The sequence below is a fragment of the Canis lupus genome, chromosome 34 (genome assembly GCF_011100685.1).
Source record: "Canis lupus familiaris isolate Mischka breed German Shepherd chromosome 34, alternate assembly UU_Cfam_GSD_1.0, whole genome shotgun sequence".
NCBI classification, from domain to species: Eukaryota; Metazoa; Chordata; class Mammalia; order Carnivora; family Canidae; genus Canis; species Canis lupus.
In genome coordinates, this window is record NC_049255.1 from 36,183,150 (window position 1) to 36,203,567 (window position 20,418).

Genomic DNA, 20,418 nt, shown 5'->3' on the forward strand with positions numbered 1-20,418 from the left:
ACTTAGGCTCTCCTGACTGATGTGTTTCCTGGCAGGTACATGTGGGAGTCTGCTCGGGCTCTGTGCATAGGACTGGAGGAGGCCCTGGTGCCCCACGGCCTTGTCAGTACCTGGATTGTCCAACTTTTACATTTTTGCCAATTGGTATTTTTAAAAACTCTTGTCTCGTTAGATTAATGAGGATGAACATCTTTCAAATGTTTATGGGCCTCAGGTACATCCTCTTTGGTAATGTTCCTATACAATTCCTTTGCCCATTTTCCTTTGGATGTTGTCTTTGTTTCTTGATTTATAGTAGTTTTTTTAAAACAGGTTTTGAATATTAACTGTGTTGCAAATATCCTGTTTTCAGTTTATGGTTTATCTTTTTATCCCCTTTACAGTGCTGTTTAATAAATATGTTGTAAATTTTAATGCAGCTGGATTTGTCTGCCTTTTCCTTTGTGGTTTGTTTTTAAAAAATGTCTTATTTCAGAAATTGTGAATCTTTCTATGGTAGGCAGAATAATGGCCTGCAGAGATGAACACGTTCTAACCCCCAAAGCCTGTGAATATGTTGTGTTACACGGCAAAGGGGGAATGAAGGTTGCTAATCAGCAGGCCTTAAACAGGGTTGACTAGCCTGGATGATCCAGGTGGGCCCAGTATAATCACAAGAGTCTTTAAATGTGAAGGGGATTGAGAGACATGTGATTACAGAAGTACGGGTTGAGACTTTTGGGGACCTTCATAGAGATGTCACATGTCAAAGATGGAGGAAGGGGGCATGAGCCAAGGAATGCTGACAGACTTCAGCATTGGAAAAGGCAAGGAATTAGATTCTAGATTTTCCCGTTGGAGCCTCCAGGAAGGAATGCAGACCTGCCGACCTGGATTTTAGCCCAACGTTGGAGTTGCAACCCACACAACTCTTGGATTATTTATGTGTGCTGTTTGAAGCTACTAAGTTTGTGGTCATTTGTTATAGCAGTCACAGACAACTAATACATCAAATCTACCCTAACTCTACCCTATTTTAGCTTATTTATTTGAAAGGAAAACGGATTCTTCTATTGGGCCCAAATGGGCTAGTTGGTACTTTCTACCCACTTGTGTTCCCTGGACCTCCAGTTCAGAAGTTCTCAGCTCTGACTTCATGTGAGCAGCACTTAGGAGGCTTTTTAAAAATATCAGTGCCAAAAACAAAAATAAAAATACCTTGATGTCTGGGTCCCAAACTGGACCATAATTAGAATTTCCAGAAGTAGGAACCACGCATTAGGTATTTTCCCCCAGTACCACTCCATGCCTTTATCTATGAATGCATCTTTCTGGGGGGGGGAGGAGGAGGATCTGTTTTTTTTTAAGCTTTATTTTATTTGAGAGAGAGGGAGAGAAAGAGAGAGCAGGCAATGTGAGCAGAGGGGGAGGGAAGGGGCAGAGGGAGAGGGAGAGAATCTCAAGCAGACTCCCTGCTGAGCGGGGATCTCGACTTGGGGCTGGATCCCAGGACCCTGAGATCATGACCTGGGTCAAAGTCAAGAGTCAGACACTTAACCAACTGAACTACTCAGGCACCCTTTGGGGGATCTATTTTAAAGTAAATTGCAGACTTGAAGAAATGTCCCCCTAAATGATACGTATCCTTAAAGCTCCCCAGGCACCTCTAATGCAGCCAGGGTTGAGATCCATGGGATTAGATCAAGGGTAAACCCTCTTTCCTGGGTCAGCCCTTCAACAGACTTTCATCAGCCACTTTTAAGCCTGTTTTTTAAGCACTGATACTCATTTCCCCCCTTAGTTTCCCACCTACCAATCTCATTGATTGCCTCTGGACCTGCTTACTCCTGCTCAGCAATACCCACCCCAATGTTCTGGTGTTAAGAGGAAAGAATTCCTGCCTCCCCTCTAACCCTTGAGTTTTGTAGGCAGTGGCACTGTTTGATTCAAGTTTTGTATCTCCCCCCACCCCCACCCCATTGTGCTTTGTAGTGGATTAGTGAATACTGAAAAAAACTGTTTCACTTCATCAATAGGATAGCCTTATTTTGTTGAGGAAAGCAAGCAAAATGTTAAGTTTGGTTAAGCACCAATATTAAGATGGATTAGAAAAGTGGACTTGGTCACAGATCTCATGACCAGCAGGGGTACTCAGGGCAAGAGATAATTAAAGCTGCACACAAAAGAAATCTTTAGTGCAAGAAAGCAAGCATTTCCTTGTAAGGAAAAAGGGAGAATAAATAGTTGGTTTTCTTTTAAGTATTCAATAATTCTGGCAGACATTTACCATATTAGAAAATTTAACCACAGGTTACTTTAACCTCTTGTAAGCTTTTAAACACTTAACACCTGTAAAATATTTTCAACCTAACTTCTCAAACACCTCTCTCAGAATTTGAAATATTGTTCTCTGGGTTATGAATTTAAGCAGGGCTGATGTGTGGGAGCAGCAACAAACCTGCTTCTCTTTGAGTTTCCCCTGACGCAGAAAAAAACTAAAGTATATTTGGATTTTTCCATGGGGAAATCTGTTTTGCCCATGGGGAAGGAGAAAAAGAAGTCTAGCCCCTAAAGACTAGCAAGTAAAGCCTCTTCATACTCCCAAGGCCACTTCTTTGGTTTTAAGAAAATGTTTAAGAATTATGTGCAAGATTGATTGATTATTGCTAGCTAAATAAACCGTAGCCTTTGAGAGTTCAGAGAACTTTCTGGAAAAGCAGTCAATTAAAAAACATAACAAACCTATTTAATCGCTAGCTCTGTTACTGCAAACTACTTTGCATTTATACAAAGTAAAGCACAATGAAAGCCAGAATGACCTTTTAAAAGAAAATATTTACATCTGTCAATTTTTACTTCAAGAGTTCTGAAATCCTGCTGAAGAAATCAGCCGATTTTTATTTGGCTTTGTTTGTTTTTCCATTTCAGCAAACATCAATACGTCTCTTTTCCTATTGTCACTGCCAAATTTAATATGAAAATATTCTAAGAATTGGCTTCTGAAGAGCAAGGCCAGAGTAGCTTGGGGGAAACAATAGAAACTTTGTTTATTGGGGGAATAGGAGAGTAAATAAATGCCTATAAAATTTGGATCCCTATACAGCAAGAGATCAAAGACACAGATATTTTTCTAAATGCCCTGTATAACTATTAAAAGAATAGGTGTGTGTGTGTGTGTGTGTGTGCATATACATGTATTACCACACTGTAGGGTGTATACATTTTCTGGCTTCAGAATTACTTTTACTTTCTTTTCAAATCATGTTCCAGATAAAACAATTTCATTACTCCTAGATGAGATTTTTTTTTTCTTTTCTCAGTGAAGGATAGAGATGGAAATGGCATATTTACTGTCAAAAATTTCAAAACACTACCACATTTAGTTTCTCAAAGAATAGGGAAGATAGAGAAGTAGCTCATTATAGTTAAGAAATTATACTTTATTTTTTCTGGGAATTTATTTTTTAAGTTTCTATTTAAAATCCAGTGAGTTAACATTGTCTAATGTTAATTTCAGGTGGACAATACAGTGATTCAACCCTTACATACAGCATCCAGTGCTCATCACAATAATGCCCTCCTTAATCCCCATCACTTGCTTCACCTACCCCCAACCCACGTCCCCTCTAGTAACCATTTTGTTCTCTATAGTTAGTCTGTTTCTTGGTTTGTCTCTCTTCCCCCCACCCTTTGTTCCTTTGTTTTGTTTCTTAAATTCCACATATGAGTGAAATCATACGGTACTTGTCTTTCTCTTACTTCACTTAGCATCATACCCATGTTATTGCAAATGGTTAGCCTTCATTTTATGGCTGAGTAATATTTCATTGTATATATACCACATCTTCTTTATCCATTCATCAGTCAATAGACACTTGGGCTGCTCATTTTCCCTCCCCTTGTCTCCCCCTTCTGCCCCTAAAATCTAGGTACTTGGATTCAAAATAAAAATAAGGGAGTAATAAAGAATTAATGAGAACAGGCTGATTGCTGCTCTGCTGGGTTAAACCACTGCTCTGGCTGCTGTAATATACACAATGGCCATTTAATGGTCCTGTGCTTCTGTTTCTTCACAGATAAAAACAGGGATTAGAAAGGACATAAGTGAACAAGAATGCTTCAGATGTCATGTTATGGTCCCTCTCAACTGTGAAGGAATCTTGGGAGGAAGAGAAAGGAGGATTATTGCATGAAGTCAACTAGCAAGCAACACAATAATAGGCCATGTACTTACCGATAATAACAGTGTTGTCATCCGCAATTAGCAACTTGCTGTGGACATAGATGAGCTCAGTGACTAGGTTTCCTTCAAGCTCTGCATGTGTTCTAAGGCCACAGAATGATATGTAATTTATCCACTGATTGCCAACTATAAAGTAAAAAAGAGAGTACTAAAATTAATATGACCAAGTTCAATGGAGGCACATTAAATTTTACTGTTTTTCAAAAGAAATCTACTACTTAAACAGATGGTTAAAAATGGACTGTATAGCGTGTGTCTATATGTAATTTCAGAACTCACCCAGGTTCTGTTTTTTTCCTATCAGAAGAGTTTTTTACTATTAATATGGATGGATATATATTTTTAAAAACCATACCAGAGTGCTTTGTAAGAATTATCTTTTCCCGAGGCAATCCAATAATATATACAATATGATGAAAAATTTATTTTAATGATTTGGCAAGTAACTACTGGAGTGATAATTAAAGCAGAGCCAGACTAGATAACTCAAGACTTCAGTGTGACATTTGCATCTATCTCGGTTGACACCTGCTGCAGTTTAAATTAGATCCAAAAATAATGCCCAAACTACTCGATGTACACATAGTGTAGCATATTGAACGCAGAGCAGCAGTTAAATTTTATAAACTTTGGGTAAACAAAAATGCTGGCGATTAAATAATCCTCCTTCTAAATCATTAAAATTAGGAAATGAAAGAATCCTAACTATATTTGACTTTGGAGAATCTTTTTCAGAGCAAGCCATACCAGGTTTGTACTTTAAAATGCCACCCTGAAAAAAAAAATAAAATAAAATGCCACCCTGTCATCACATGAGGGCCATTCATGTGATAAGAAGAAATGCATTCCATACCAAGCCAACCCATAACCATTATCCCGGAGTGAATGCTAGTCACAGAATTTTATGGTCCCTCTCCCACATAGCAGTTGTCCTGGATAAGGAAAGTCTTATACTAAGAATAAATCGAGTGGAACCAAACCATCACGAGTTCTAATAGAAACAGAATATAATTTTTTTTCTTTAAGAGACTCTGAAGCATACTAATAAAAACAATAGCAGTTCATGTTCTGTTTACTGAAGTTTCCATGTATTACTGATGCTTTCTATTATTCTGTTAATGTTACTCAGGGTTTCTATTAAATTCGGATATCTTGGAAAGAAATTCATTCATAGGTTATATATAGAGATTCCTCCATTTACAGGTCACCTTTCTCTTATAGATGTAAATAATATTATAGCTGTTTGTCAAGAGTTGATGTGTTGGTGTACTAGCACATCATGTGTAAGAGATGCATTTCTAAAAAGTTTCATATTAACAAGATCTGTATAAATCAATTTCTTCCCCATTTATTAATGTTATATTGGAAAGATGCCTCATCTAAAGCATCAACTCCTCTTTAAATCTCCTCTGATCCAGGAGAAAGAGGCATTTCTTCTTTTAAGCCCATCATACACATAAAATTCCCGGAAAATATTTCTAATATAACACCTAGCATATTATTTTACAAATATTAATTTAATCCTCCTTTTCTCCTACCATTATGGAGGTCTTATACATTTTTGTATCTCCAAAAGAAAGGTAAATAAATGAGTGAATTCATGGATGGATAGTCAGCTGACAACTATTATTTTAGCTTTTGGTTTTTTTGTATTATCTATTTTCCTGCAGCTGGCTCATGAACTAAAGTTTTGAGATACAAAGCAGACTTTTAAAGGAATCATAGAGCAAATTCCTTGCTAAAGTAAATAATTTTTTGCAGCGACTTCCCATAAAAAGTCCACATTGAACAACATGGTAGGCCAATGGTTCTCAGTGTGCATAAGGACCTGTTAGAAGTAAAATCTGGAAACCCTCCCAGAGGTTCTGATTCAGGAGAAATCTGTAATTCAATAAATGCCTTAGAGGAGATCATTCTTTGAATGATACTATTATAGAGCTTTGGTATTTATAGTCTTAAGATTAGTGGCACACTTTCAGAAAATCATACATCATGATAAAGTGAGATGCATTCCAGTGGTGCAAATCTGCTCAATATGACGACATCCATTAATATAAAACATGATAATGATAGTCGAGGAAGAAAAATCCTATGATTATAACAGATGCTTTTGAAAAGCTTTTGGTATAATTCAGCACCAATTCTGGATAAAAACAATGAAGAAAGAAGAAAATTATGAATACTTTCTTAATATGCTTAAAAACATATAATATATATATTATACATATACAGTATATGTAGAGTATCTTCAACGCTATTAACATTGCCTTGGACATATCAGCCAATACATTTAGACAAGAAAAATCACATAAGGAAAACCAGCTCCATTTCTACATAATATGATACTATGCTTGGGGAATCAATGATAAAACTATCTCAAATGATAAAAGAATTAAATGTGATAACAGGATATAAATTAACATAGAAATCAATAGGCTTCATACACACAAACAATAACCATTTAGAAGATAAAATCAGACAATACACTGCTTACAATGGCAGTAAAAAGATAAAACACACAGATAAACGATAAACTATCAATAGACTGAGAAATCTTTATGAAGAAAACGTTAAAATGCTATCAAAAGACACAACAATAGACTTGAACAAATGAAAAGACTTGCCTTGTTCTGGGATAGAATAATTCAACATCAAGAGGATGCTAACTCTCTCCATGTTAATTTATAAATTTAATATAATCTCAGTAGAAATACCAACATGTTTTTATGGAGTCAGAAAACTTGACATATGGTAAAATAAACATCCATGAATGACTATGAAAAAACTGGAAAAGCAAAGCACTGAGGAGGGCATTAACCCTGTCTGATATTAACACATACCAAGGCTGTATAATTAGAACAGTGTTGCTCCAGTACATAAACAGACAACTAAACCACTGAATGGAATAGAAAGTCAAGAAAGAAGCTCAAGCACATATAAAAATTTTGCATATGATAAAAATGGCATCTCATATGACAAGGACTTTTGCATAAAGGCCTAGGGCTTTTAAATAAAAGGTACTAGTATCATTGAATAGCTATTTGAAAAAGAAAAATTACATACATACCTTATACCAATCACAAGAGTAAACTCCAAATGGACAGAGATAGAAGTGCAAGCATATGAAAAGACACAAGTGTTAGAAGAAAACAGTGAATTCTTATATAACCCGAGTGTGAGGAAGGCTTGTAACTATCTACAGGCAATACAAGAAAAATATCAGTAACTTTGCCTAGATTTTTTAAAAAAGAAAACACAGGACGGGGCACCTGGGTAGCTTAGGTCATGACCCGGGGTCCTGGGATCAAGTCCCACATCAGGCTCCCCACAGGAGGCCTGCTTCTCCCTCTGCCTGTGTCCCTGCTTCTCTCTGTGTCTCATGAGAGCAAAATGTGGGACTCGATCCTGGATCCAGGGATCACACCCTGAGCCGAAGGCAGATGCTCAACCACTGAGCCACCCAGGCATCCCAGCCACTCAGGCATCCCTAAATAAAATCTTAGAACACACACACACACACACACACACACACACACACACGATAGAAAACACCACAAGCAAAAAAAAAAAAAAAAAAAGATAAACAACAAAATGGGAGAAAGTATTCACAGCATGTATCATAAACAGCTAAAAATCCAAATCTATAGAGAAGTCTTAATAACTAAAGGGAGAAAAATATCAAAATCTTGATGGAACAAAATGAGCAAAAGACATAAATGGACAATTCACACAAATGAAAAGATATTCTTCCTCACTCATAACAGAAATGCAAAACTACACCGAGAAACCACTTCTTACCTATGATATTGACAAAAACGAACACATTCTGTTAGTGAGGCTGTGTTGAAGCAGGCTCTCTCATGCATTGGTGGTGAGAAACCAAATTGGTACACATTTTTTTTGGGGGGGGGGAAGTTTGGCAATATCTAACAAAAAGGATATTTTAAAAATTATTTCATTTATGTTTTCATCATGATAAAGTAGCTCCTTAATCCCCATCACCCATTTCCCCCAGTCCCGCCCCCACTCACCTCCCCTCTGGTAACCATCAGCTTGTTCTCTATTGTTATGTCTGTGTCTTGGTTTGTGTCTCTTTTTTCCCTTTGCTCCTTTGTTTTGTGTCTTAAATTCTACATATGAGTGAAATCATATATTTGTGTTTCTCTGACTTATTTTATTCAGCGTTAGCAACCCCATCCTAGACATTTACCCTAAATATTCACTTCCAAACAATATATGCACAAGGTTATTCATTGCATAACTGTCATTGGAAAATACTGAAAATAATCTAAATGCCCACACAGAGGGGAATGACTGTACTGACTATGGCAAATCTATACATGGACGACTATGCAGACATAAAAAGGAACGAAGAGCTCTATGAACTGATATGGGAGGAATAAGAACATATACATATATCTGCTCCTTTGTACAAAAAGAAACACTGTAAGAATAATCTAGAAACTGACAAAATTGGCTACCGATAGTGGATGTGAGGGAATAGGATAGAATAGATGGGTGGGGAGGAAATGGACAGAAGGTATAGGGAAGGGACACTTACCCACGGATGCCATTTTTATGGTTCTGACTATTGGAAGTATATCGTATGCACACACACAAAAAGAAATCAAGAAAGAGATAGAAAAAACCGCCTCCAAAATGGAATACAAACTGAAGGAAATGAATCTAACTATATTTCAAAATAATAACATAACCCAAGTAAATTTTGAACACTGACTTTTAAGCATATATACCCTTTGGCTAAAGACAAAAAGAAATGCAAACAAATATTGAATTCGAGTGAGTAGGTTTATTTTTCATAGTGGTATGGGCTAGCAATTCTAAAACTATTTTCTGTATATTCTAGGATTGAGGAAATAAATCCATGTATTGTAGATACCAGGAGCTAGGTTTATCACTGTAAGAGAAATGAGCTATAAAAATAGAAAGAGAGATGGCTGGAAGAATTCTGTAGTGTGGGATTGGAATTAGGAGCATTAGTACAAAGACAGATGGATAAATTGATATATTGACGGGTGATAGATGGTAATCTGTGTAAGATGGGTCTTAAAGCAATGATATCCCAGTAGCGATGACCCTATTTATACCCAGATTTCAGTTCCTGTCATTTTCCACTAGAAGAATCCAGGTTTCTTGGAGAAATGATTGATTGATTCTAGGGCTAGTTCTGGGACTATGCAGGATGAGTATGGAATTCTCATGCCATCAAGAAAAACAGGCTGATGGGAACATATCAAAAGCACATAGGAGCCAACCCCTAAAGGGGCTCACTGGCCAAACCTGTGCAAGCGAGACATTAAAATCATGCTCAATGAATAAAATAAGAATCCATAAATCCGTACCAATACAAATACATCAAATACATAAATCCACAAATGAGGAAGAAAAGGGGAAACTCTCTTTACCATAGAATTCCAAGTGAGAAATTGAGAAGACAGTAATGAACATAGAAGAAATGATCAGCATTTGGCAACTATCACAGTAGTAATAATTGAATCATAGTAGTAATCATTGATTCAGGTAAGAATCATGAATGTATGTAAAAGCCAGTGGGTGAATGTTTGATGAAAAGCAGGATATTTATATAGACTCAAAGGGTTTTCCCCACAAAATATTTATTACTACAAAGGAAAAATACTAATTTATAGGCGGGAAACCTGGCAGATACCACCTTCACTAAATGATCAAAATTACAATCAGTAATGGGGCAAATCAGTATCCTGTTCCTTCTATTACGGCACATGAAGAAGAATCTATCACTTCTGTGCTATTCCTGCTCAAAGTCCCTGATTCTAATCATGGGGAAACAACAGACAAAACCAAACTGAAGGCTATTTTACAAAATAACTACTCTGTATTCTTCAGATATATCAAGATTATGGAAGTACCTTCACCCTCCAAAAAAAAAAAAAAAAAAGATTGAGGCATTATTATTAAAGGAAAAGAAAGACACATGATTGCAACACACGACTGATGAACGTCTCCTGGATGAGACAGCAACATTTTCCCCCCTTTTGCGATAAGGGACACTTGGAAGACAATTGGCAAAAGTTCAGTAAGGTTTACCAACAGGATAATAGTATCAATGCTAATTCCATTCATTTTGTTTATTGAATTATTGCCGCTTTTGAAAATATCCTGCTTTTTCCCAGAAACACACACTCAGGTATTTACAGGTCCATGGGCATTAGGTCTGTGACTTACTCCTAAATGATTCATTGGGGAAGACCCCTCCTATCTCTCTAGGTATCTACCTATTATGAAAGAATAAAAGCAAAGAAGGAAAACAGGGAAATCAGGATGAAGAGTGTATGAAAGTTCTAAAATTCCTTCTATAAGTCTGAAATCATTATTATTATTTTTAAAGATCATTTATTTATTAATTATTCTCTCTCAGGAAGAGAGAGAGAGAGAGCGTGCACAAGTGGAGGGGTGGAGGGGCAGAGGGAGAGAATCTTAAGTAGACTCCTTTCTGAGCACAGAGCCCAACTTGGGGGGGGGGGGGCTCGAACCCACAACCCTGAGATCACGACCTGAGCCAAGAGCCAGATGCTATAACTATGCGTCTGAGTCACCCAGGTGCCTAAGTCTGAAATCATCTTGAAATAATTTTTTAAAAAGATCAGTGAGGCTGACTAGCCTTGCCGCCTGACATGTAATAATACGTCATTTTCTAAGGCACAGATTTGTGCCACTCCAAGCAAGGATGGAGGATATCGGCAACAGACCAAAGGGCTGGACAGCCTCGCAGCCCACCGTCCACACCTGCTTCCCATCCGTCCTCACCGATAAAATAGCTCCTATGAAGGGATAAACTCTTTGTTTCTTTGTGAGAAATGCCCCTCACAGAAGAAGGCTGAAGGTTAGTACCGACAACAGAACCCAGAAGGCAAGATCAGGGTCCTGGGCAGAAGGTGGGCACTTCGGATGAAAGCACAGCCTGTCACACGCAGTGGGGACACGCACCTACGAGGTGAATGAGTCCACCAGACAAGAAGAAGAAGCAAACGGAGAAGCTATTTTGGCCAGTACTGTATTCCTTGAAGAAACCTGGCTCAACGGGTCATGGATGCAAAGCTGGCGATGTTAGCGTGAGGCTGAGGCTAAACTGAGGAAGCAGGTGCCCTCTGGACCAAGAATGGGGATGCCAGGAGCATGGAGAAGCAGTGACATAGAGCCATTCCTGGAAAAGTATCAGGAGGTTTTCAAATCATATGTCATGGGGGTATCCGAGAACCTGGGGGTGTATATAGGCCCCGAGGCCAGGTCTGTTGGGAACACCGGCACACACACACCTCAAAAGATGGGAACTCAATACAACAGACTCTTGATGTTTACAGGGAAGTTTCCTGAACAGACTTCAAGAGCTTGCTGTTCTAGACTTCTGTTACTTCAAAAGTTGTAGCACTCCGTATACGTACGTTTCTACCTCCTGACTGAAAAACCTCTCGACCCTTTGTTAAATTATATTCAATTGCTGCTGAAAAGCCGTAATTCACAAAATTATAAAAAATGAGAAGGAAATGCTTTAAATTAAACCCTGGATCCCCAAAGATTGGTGCGTATGATAATTACAGTCCACTAATAGCAGCTGGCTTTCTTTTGAGGAATTTTAACATATTCATTGCAGAAGTTTGGTTATTTCTAAAGAACTGAAACAGTAGAGAACTACAGTTCTCTATCCAATTAGAGATTAGCTAGTTCATGTATTTACAACCCACTACACATTTACAAAAACAAAACCAACAATGCGACATTGTACCTCAGAAAGGGGCATTATGTGATTAATCTGTTCTTTATGTTGGGAGTATGAACATTTTTCCCTACTGAGATGCCTGATTTTGACTTGTTCCCAGGGTGCTTGGAACTCTTTTCATAAGAGGGCTTAACATTGAAATTACTTCTTGTGTTAAAATCCAATTTTTCCCCTGAATGGACAAAGACAGGAAAAGGGTCCAGAGCCAAAGGAATGCTTTATAATAAGCACAGGCATTTTTATGGTTGAGAAACTAAATTATAGGCTTGTTCTGACTTTTTATTCTCCTAGAACCTCACCCTTCACATTTTTGCTAGTCACTGTCACCACTGAGTGGCTTTTCCGATTCTGTTTTTGTCAATACTTCTTTTAGGGACTTATTCATTCATTATTATCTTCACTTTAAGCCATCAGAAACAGAGACGGGGTAATGCTCTGGTAAATCTCCTCTGTCTTAGATGCAATTACATATAACTTTGGAAAGTATTATGGGTAATGTACATATTTCTTTTGTGTCTAAAGTTGTTTTTAGAGTTGACTGAGCAACTCATTAGCAAAAAAAATCATTAAGCATCCAATACACATACACAGAGTATATATTTTAACTTATCATGTACTAAAAATAAAAGCTTAATTATTTTGAAAGCTTCCAAATTATTCATAAATCCATAGACACTATATAATTCTTCCCTTTAAAATGTACAATTCAGTGTTTTTTTTAGTACATTCACAAAGCCGTGCGATCATCACCACTAATTTTAAGACATTTTTATTACAACAAAGAGAAATGTCATACCAATTAGAAGTCACTCCCGATTCCACTCTATAGACCCTAGCTATGACTAATTTTCTGTCCTGACTCTACAGATTTACCTATTAAAAACATTTAATAAAAAATGGAATTATAGAATATGTGACCTTTTGTGTTTGGCTTTTTACCTACCATGACATTTGCAAAGTTCATCCATGTTGTAGCATATATCAGTACATTCCTTTTTACATATAAATAATTTTCCACGGTATAGAAATAAACACTTTGTTTCTACACTGATCAGCTAATGGATATTTAGGTTGTTTTGAGTTTTTCGCTATTATGAATAATGCTGTTATAAACATTTACTTACAAGTGTCTGTGTGGACTTGTGTTTTCATAGGACTATGTTTCTCTTCAGTATATACTATGGAGCAGAACTGCTGGGCTACATGATAACTCCATGTTTAATTTATAGGGAAATACCAATTTGCTTTCCAAAGAGCCTATATCACTTTGTAAAAGTTTTTATTGAAATTCTAGTTAATGTTCAGTGTCATACTAGTTTCAGGTATACAAATATAGTGCTTTGACACCTCCATACAACACCCTATACTTATTACAAGTGCGCTCCTTAATCCTCATCACCTACTTAACCCTCCCCTACCTACCTCCCCTCTGACAACCACCAGTTAGTTCTCTGTAGTTAAGAGTCAGCTTCTTGGTTTGACTCTTTTGCTCTCTTTTTTCCTTTTGCTCATTTGTTTTGTTTCTTAAATTCCACATGAGTGAAATCATATGGTATTTGTCTTCCTCTGAGCTATTTCATGTAGCATTATACTCTCTAGGTCCATCTATTTCATTACAAATGGCAAGATTTTATTATTTATATGGCTAAGTAATATTTCAGTGTGTGTGTGTGTGTGTGTGCGTGTACCCATTCATCAGTTGATGGACAGTTGAGCTGTTTCCATAAATTGGCTATTGTAGATAATGCTGCTATAAACATCAGGGTGCATGTATCCCTTTGAATTAGTAGTATTCTTGTATTGTTTGGGTAAATACCTAGTAGTGCAATCACTGGATCACAGGGTAGTTCTATTTTTAATTTTCTGAAGAACCGTCATACTCCTTTCTAGACTGGCTGCACCAGTTTGCATTCCCAAACTGTGCGAGGGGGCTCCCCTTTCTCCACATCTTTGCCAACATCTGTTGTTTCTCGTGTTGCTGGTTTTAGCCATTCCAACAAGTGTGACGTGATATCTCGTTGTAGTTTTGACTTGTATTTATATTATTAGAGTCAGCTTAGTAATATTGCAGTGAGCTATTCTCGGTCTATATTCACAAGAGATATTGGCCTGTAGCTTTCTTATAATGACTTTGGTTTTGACATCAAGGTAATATTAGTCTCATTGAATGGGCTAGGAGTATTCCCTTCTTCCATATTTTTTTGGCAGGGGGCGGGGCGGGAAAGGTTTGTGAAGAATTGGTGTTCTTTTGTAGATGGGAGAATTCACCAAAAAGCCATCTGAGCTTGGGCTTTTCTTAATAGGAAGTCTCTCAATTACTTAGTTTCTTTGCTTATTATAAATCTATTCAGGGCAGCCTGGGTGGCTCAGCAGTTTAGAGCCACCTTCAGCCCAGGGCATGATCCTGGAGACCCCGGATCGAGTCCCACATCGGGCTCCCTGCATGGAGCCTACTTCTTCCCTGCCTGGCTCTGCCTCTCTCTCTGTGTCTCTCATGAATAAATAAATGAATGAATGAATGAATTAAATAAATAAATAAATCTATGCAGTTTCAATTTCTTCTTCATTCAGTTTTGGTAGTTTATGTATCTCTAGGAATTTGTCCATCTTATCTAGGTTAACTAATTTGTTGACATACAACTATTTGTAATGTTCTTTTATACTCCTTTTTTTGTAATGTGGGTTTTCTCTATTTTTGTTTTTCTTTTACTTAGATCTAGCTAAAGGTTTGTCAATTTTGTCATTCTTTCCCCAAAAAAATCCACCAACGTTTGGTTTCATAATTCTATTGTTTTTCCATTCTCTCATTTATTTCCCCTCTGATCTACATTATTTACATCGTTCTGCCATCTTTGAGTTTAATTTGTCCTTTTTCCAGTTAGGGTTTGGTTATTGATTTGATATCTTTCTTCTTTTTTAATATAGGTATGTTAATAGCTATAAATTTCTAAGCATTGCTTTAGATGCGTCTCCCAAGTTTTGATATGTTTCCATTTACATTCATCTCAAAGTATTTTCTAATATTCCTGTTTATTGTTTGATTCTTTGGTTATTCCATCTCTTTGTGAACTTCTAAATTTTCCTTTTGTTATGAATGTATAATTTCATTCCACTGTGTCCAGAGAACACACTTTGTATGATTTCAATCCTTTTAAATCTATTGTGACTTGTTTTATGGCCTGCTATTTTGTCTATCCTGGTGAATGTTTCATGTGTACGTGAGAATGTGTACTCTGTTGTTATTAACTGGAGTCTTCTATAGATATCTGCTAGGTCTAGTTGATTTATAGTCTTAAGTCTTCGGTTTCAGTGCTCTTTGTCCAACTGTTCTATACAATATTGAACATGAGGTACTGAAGACACCAGCTATGATTTCTAAACTGTCTATTTATCACTTCAATTCTGTCAGTTTTTGCTTTATGTACTTTTGGGCTCTGTTGTTAGTTACCTACATGTTTATAATTCTGATATTTTCTTAATGGATTGACCTTTTTATGATCACATAGCATCCTCTCATAAAAGTTTTTGTCTTAAGATCAATTTCGTCTGATATTACTATAGACACTCTAGCTATTTTTTTCTTTGGTTATTGTTTGCATAGAACATATTTTACCATCCTTCTACCTCCAACCTATTTGTATCTTGATTCTAGAGTCTCTAGTAGATAGCATATAGCTGGGTCAAGAAAACATTCCCGGGGTGTCTGGGTGGCTCAGTCAGTTAAGCATCTGACTCTTGACTTCAGTTCAAGTCTTGATCTACACACCCAGTGTGGACCCTACTTAAAAAGAAACAAACAAACAAAAAATTTCATTCTGTTAATCTCTATACTTAGAGAACTTAATCCATTTTATATCTGGAAGGAGTTATTACTGCCATTTTGCTATTTGTTTTCCACATGTAGCATATCTATTTTGTTCCTCAGTTACTCCATATCTGCCATCTTTTATGGCACATAGATATTTTTTCATGTAACATTTTAATTTCTTTGTTGTTTCCTTTACTAGACTTTAAAGGAATTTCCTTAGTGGTTTTCCTGGGTATTACAATCAATCTGGTTTGGATTAATACCAATTTAATCTCAATAATATACTAAAACTTTTGTCTTACATAGCTCCATTCCCTTCCTCTTCTCTTATGCTGTTATTATCATACAAATTAAATCTTTAAAAATTATATACCCATTAGCTCAGATTTATAATTATTGCTTTTGGGCAGCTGTCTTTTACTTTTGATTAAATAAAATCTTCAAAAAAAAAAAAGAAAATATCTGAAAAAGTGCCTTTGAAAATGTGAAGAACTGCAGAAGTAAAAGGTATTACTGTGGCCTTTTTTCTGATATATTTATCTCTAAGTATAATACCTTCCAAGGTTTAGTCAAAAAGAAATGAAATAAATCAATAAAATCAGTTTTCTTCCCTAAATATAAGACAGTATTGTGACAACCTTGGGACTTCTGCATAATAGAAGGCTGTATGAATACCTGTTGACCTTGAAGCATTTGTTGTGCTCTCAGCTTTATTTTTTTTATTTTTTTTTTTTTTTGTGCTCTCAGCTTTAAAGCAGAAATGACACCTAAGCTGTTTACTTCCCAGAACCCTGATAAAGGACCACAGGAGAAGACACATGAAGGGTCCTTGTGAAGCTCCTTACAAATCTTACTTATTAACAAAATAATTAGTATAGATAAATAAAAATAATAAAAACTCTTATTGTTTATTACCTACACACCTGAAGTTGTACCATCTTCATTTGAACTTTGCTTGGGGAAGTACAATGAGAATAAGTAATTTATCTCAGTTAAACCTTCTGTGGGCTACCTTTTGTGAACAGAGTGTCACAATCACACTGTGAAAACATTAATGGTTACGGACATGTCACCAAAAACAACCTTGGAGGGGGAAAAAAAGTTGTTACTTACGCTTGGCTTTCAACTGTCCAAGGATGGAATTTTCTCCTCTACACATGGTCCTAGACACATGTAAAGGAAAGAAATAATTATGGAGGTTTCAAAGGAACCAATCCCAACTGCAATATCTGTTAAGTATAGTCCTAACCTGATTGAAAACAGAATAAGAGCTTTTATGAGAAGATGCTACACGGACTTTGAAAAAGCTAAAAAAAAAAAAAAAAAACCACCTGAATATCACTTTTATAACATTACTGACGAGACAAGATAGCTGTTTTGAGGTAGGTAAATGGAAAAGTCATGAAATTGATGTTAGATTTCAGTAAGAGGTGCTATTTTAAAAGGATGGGCTATGAATGAACTTTCTCTCTTAGAAAATTTGGTGACAGCAAAGATAAATTTAGAATACCTCAATAGATGAGAACACTTACAGACTCACGCTACTTTCAGAGGTGTTGAAAAGGGCAAACACTTAGCAGAATAATTTCAGAATTAAACTATATACTGAGGCTGTCTCTGTAAAGTCGGCAAATGCCTTGAAAGTGAAAAACAGGTCTCAAATAACTGACTCTGCTAATGATTTTGTTTCTCACAACTCCGATAACAGTCAATGAATTATAAAGACTGACAAAACCCAAAAAATTCTATGCTCCATCTGCTTGCTCTGTGAAAGTAATTAAAAATACAGTTACGCCTGGGAAATACTGATATTCTTAAAGATGATGCCAGCAAATAGAGATGTTTTTGCATAATAAAAGGTTAGAGTTTTAGTTGAACAAAAGCCAAGGATGTTATTTCATTCAGCTGGTTCAAACCCAAGGAAATAGTCATCGAAAATAATTACAATTGACAATATTCCAAAAATAATATTAGAATGGCAAACGAAGTGGATGAAATCCAATTAAACATTATGTCAGCGCCTTAAATACACGAAAAGCTTTGTTTGTCGTGTTATAAATCAGATAATATTAGAAATGGGCAAATCTTCAATCAAAGCATATAGACCAAAACATAAAGTTTTCTCATACTGTAACCAGGCAAAATTACCCTGAAGAAACTAAAAAAAAAAAGTCTTTACTTGAGATTTTGGCAGATGGGTATACCCCAAAAAGTCAGTAAGAAATGAGGGGATTAAAAAAAAAAGGACACCCCCACACAATGGTGCCTACAAATTGTTCCCACTAGACCCTCGCATCCTCCAAGGGGTACTCGTGGGGCGAGAGGCAGGAAGGGCATCTACGCCCCTACTCACAATTTGACCAAGGGACTGAAGCCTTATCTGCTTTACACATTGGAGGTTCTGTGTAAGCTCTCACTGGTCTCCCCCCACAAAAGAGTTTGATTAGAAAGGTGGGAAGCTACAGGTGGTTCTAAAAGACTAGGGCTATTAAAAGAAAATATCAAGCTTCTAGTCTTTTCTTGGACTTAAAACAAGTATGACCCTGAGCAGGGCTCTTTCGTATCTCAGGTCACAGATCTTGTTCTTGGGAGCTGGGGTTCCTACCCAGACCTGTCCACTTACCTCTTCACTGCCATTCTCTTTCCCAGAGAGAACGATGAGGGTACCTTTCCGTCATTTTCTACGCCACCTCTCTGTCTGCTTATGAGACATACCTCCCAACCCCCTTCATAATGCCCTGCTTGGCCAAGTCTGAAGCTTCATGGGTCTTTCTGAGTAAATATGGCCATTCTCCTTTTAGAATATTGAGAATAGGATTTAATACTTTCCTTAAAATTTTAGCAAAGATATGGCAGAGAAAGCAGAATTAAAATTCCAGGAGATGGGAAAGGACCTTCATACTTCATCTACTGGCAAAGGCCATCATTACCAACCTTGTTGAAAACCTTGCCACCTAAAGAATCATAACCAAACACATAGAAATCATACTACTTTAAGCATTTAAATTTTTTCTTCAAAGAATATGGAAAGCTCATAACTACATGGTAGCTTAAAGATAGTTTTTACATCAATATTACATATAAGTATACATATATACTATATATATGTATATATATTTGAATTTTATCAACTAGTAAATAGGCCAAGATTCAAAAGTAAAATAAAGTGTTCATCTGTTCAACCTTCCTGAATAGATGTGGAGAAACATTTCCATTCCTTTCACCAGCTTACGTGCGTGACTGATAAAAAGCTGAAAAGAGACAACTTTAAAACGTTGGCACCTGTAGTTGAAGTGCATTATTGCCTGCAGAGCATTTCCTCCACCGGTTGAAATGTCTCCTTCAAATCCTGGCAGCAGTGGTATCACAACATACACCCGGTATCTCTGGCCTTCCCTACAAAAGTCAGATGCAGAGCCATTCACCAAAAAATGATAGCTAAGCCGTTCACGTGGTTTTAGAGATTGAGCTAATGGCTTTCTACAATACGTCCTATCCCACTTCAGGGCTTGGAAGGTGCTGTTGGATTGGAGACCGGAAGCTGTTATCCAGGCAACAGTTCACAATAACCTAAAAAATAAGCTGAACTTGGCAGCAGAGTGGGAACTCTACTCACTATCTCTCTACAGCATGATGTTTCCTAGGACGAAATCCACGGTAAGAACCCATGCATGGATCTCAGGGAGGTGGGGGAGGGGGCTGTAACAAAATTTTGAAAAAGATGTCATCATGAGAATTTAACGAATAACAAGTTATATCCATTAGTATCTTGCTCAGAGCCCAGCAAACAGCAGGCATTCAGTTAATGATGGTTGAGGCGATGAGTCCCCACAGCCTCGATCTCAGGGGCAGAAGACACACTGGTCCCAGCATACTTTCCAATGCAGAAATGATCACTGCTTAGAAAACTGGTTCTGCTACAAAATGTTATCCTGGGCCCTTCAAGAAATTTGAGTGACACATGATTGTTTAATTCCTCTGCATATACAACTCAACCTTTCTTGGCCTACCGTTCCAACTGACTGAGGACAACCTTTGAAAGAAAAGCCTTCGAGGAGCCTTTGCTGCTCAATGATGTAACAAATGAAAGAAGGTGGTGGGGCTACTTACTTGGATCTTCATTCAGAAAGTAAAAAATTTGTGGAGAACTGTGTTCAGATAGGTGTCACTAGTTGCAGGCAAAGCTGTTAAAGTCCTTGCTTGTCTCATGTATAGGAAACACGGGAAGAAGTGAAGGCTGGAAATGCCTGTGCTACCCATGGGGTCCATGTATCTGGGAGATCCATAGTCACACAAAGATGCTGCTACTTAAACTTTTCTTAATACTTAATTTCTAAGGATCATTTTTCTTCCAAGCAACTACATTTTTCTTTCATGGGACTATTACTCCCCTCCGAGGGGTCAGATTGCACGACAACGTGTCAGGACGCCAAGGTCGTTCGTATCAGGGCAGAAGTGATGGCCAGCACGACAGAGTCTGGAGCCCGTGAGCCTAACTGCGGTGCTGAGGAACAAGGAAGGCATCGGAATTCGGTCATTGCAATGGCATGGATTAATCACTAGATGGCAAACATAGTTTGAGTTGGAAAACCGAATTTTGAAAAAATGTAA

At 37.2% G+C, this 20,418-nt stretch overlaps 1 protein-coding gene across 8 annotated transcripts in view; it reads right to left on the reverse strand.

The window, feature by feature from the left end:
• The window catches only part of PLD1 (phospholipase D1), a 204,828-nt gene that overhangs the window by 17,197 nt on the left and 167,213 nt on the right, over positions 1-20,418 (reverse strand). For all 8 annotated transcript variants that reach the window (XM_038583904.1, XM_038583901.1, XM_038583903.1 and 5 more), the window contains 3 exons: positions 19,090-19,203; positions 16,921-16,970; positions 4,214-4,348 (listed from right to left, as the gene is read on the reverse strand). In XM_038583904.1, coding sequence (XP_038439832.1) covers positions 4,214-4,348; positions 16,921-16,970; positions 19,090-19,203 — 299 coding nt within the window. The remainder of the gene's footprint in view (positions 1-4,213; positions 4,349-16,920; positions 16,971-19,089; positions 19,204-20,418) is intronic.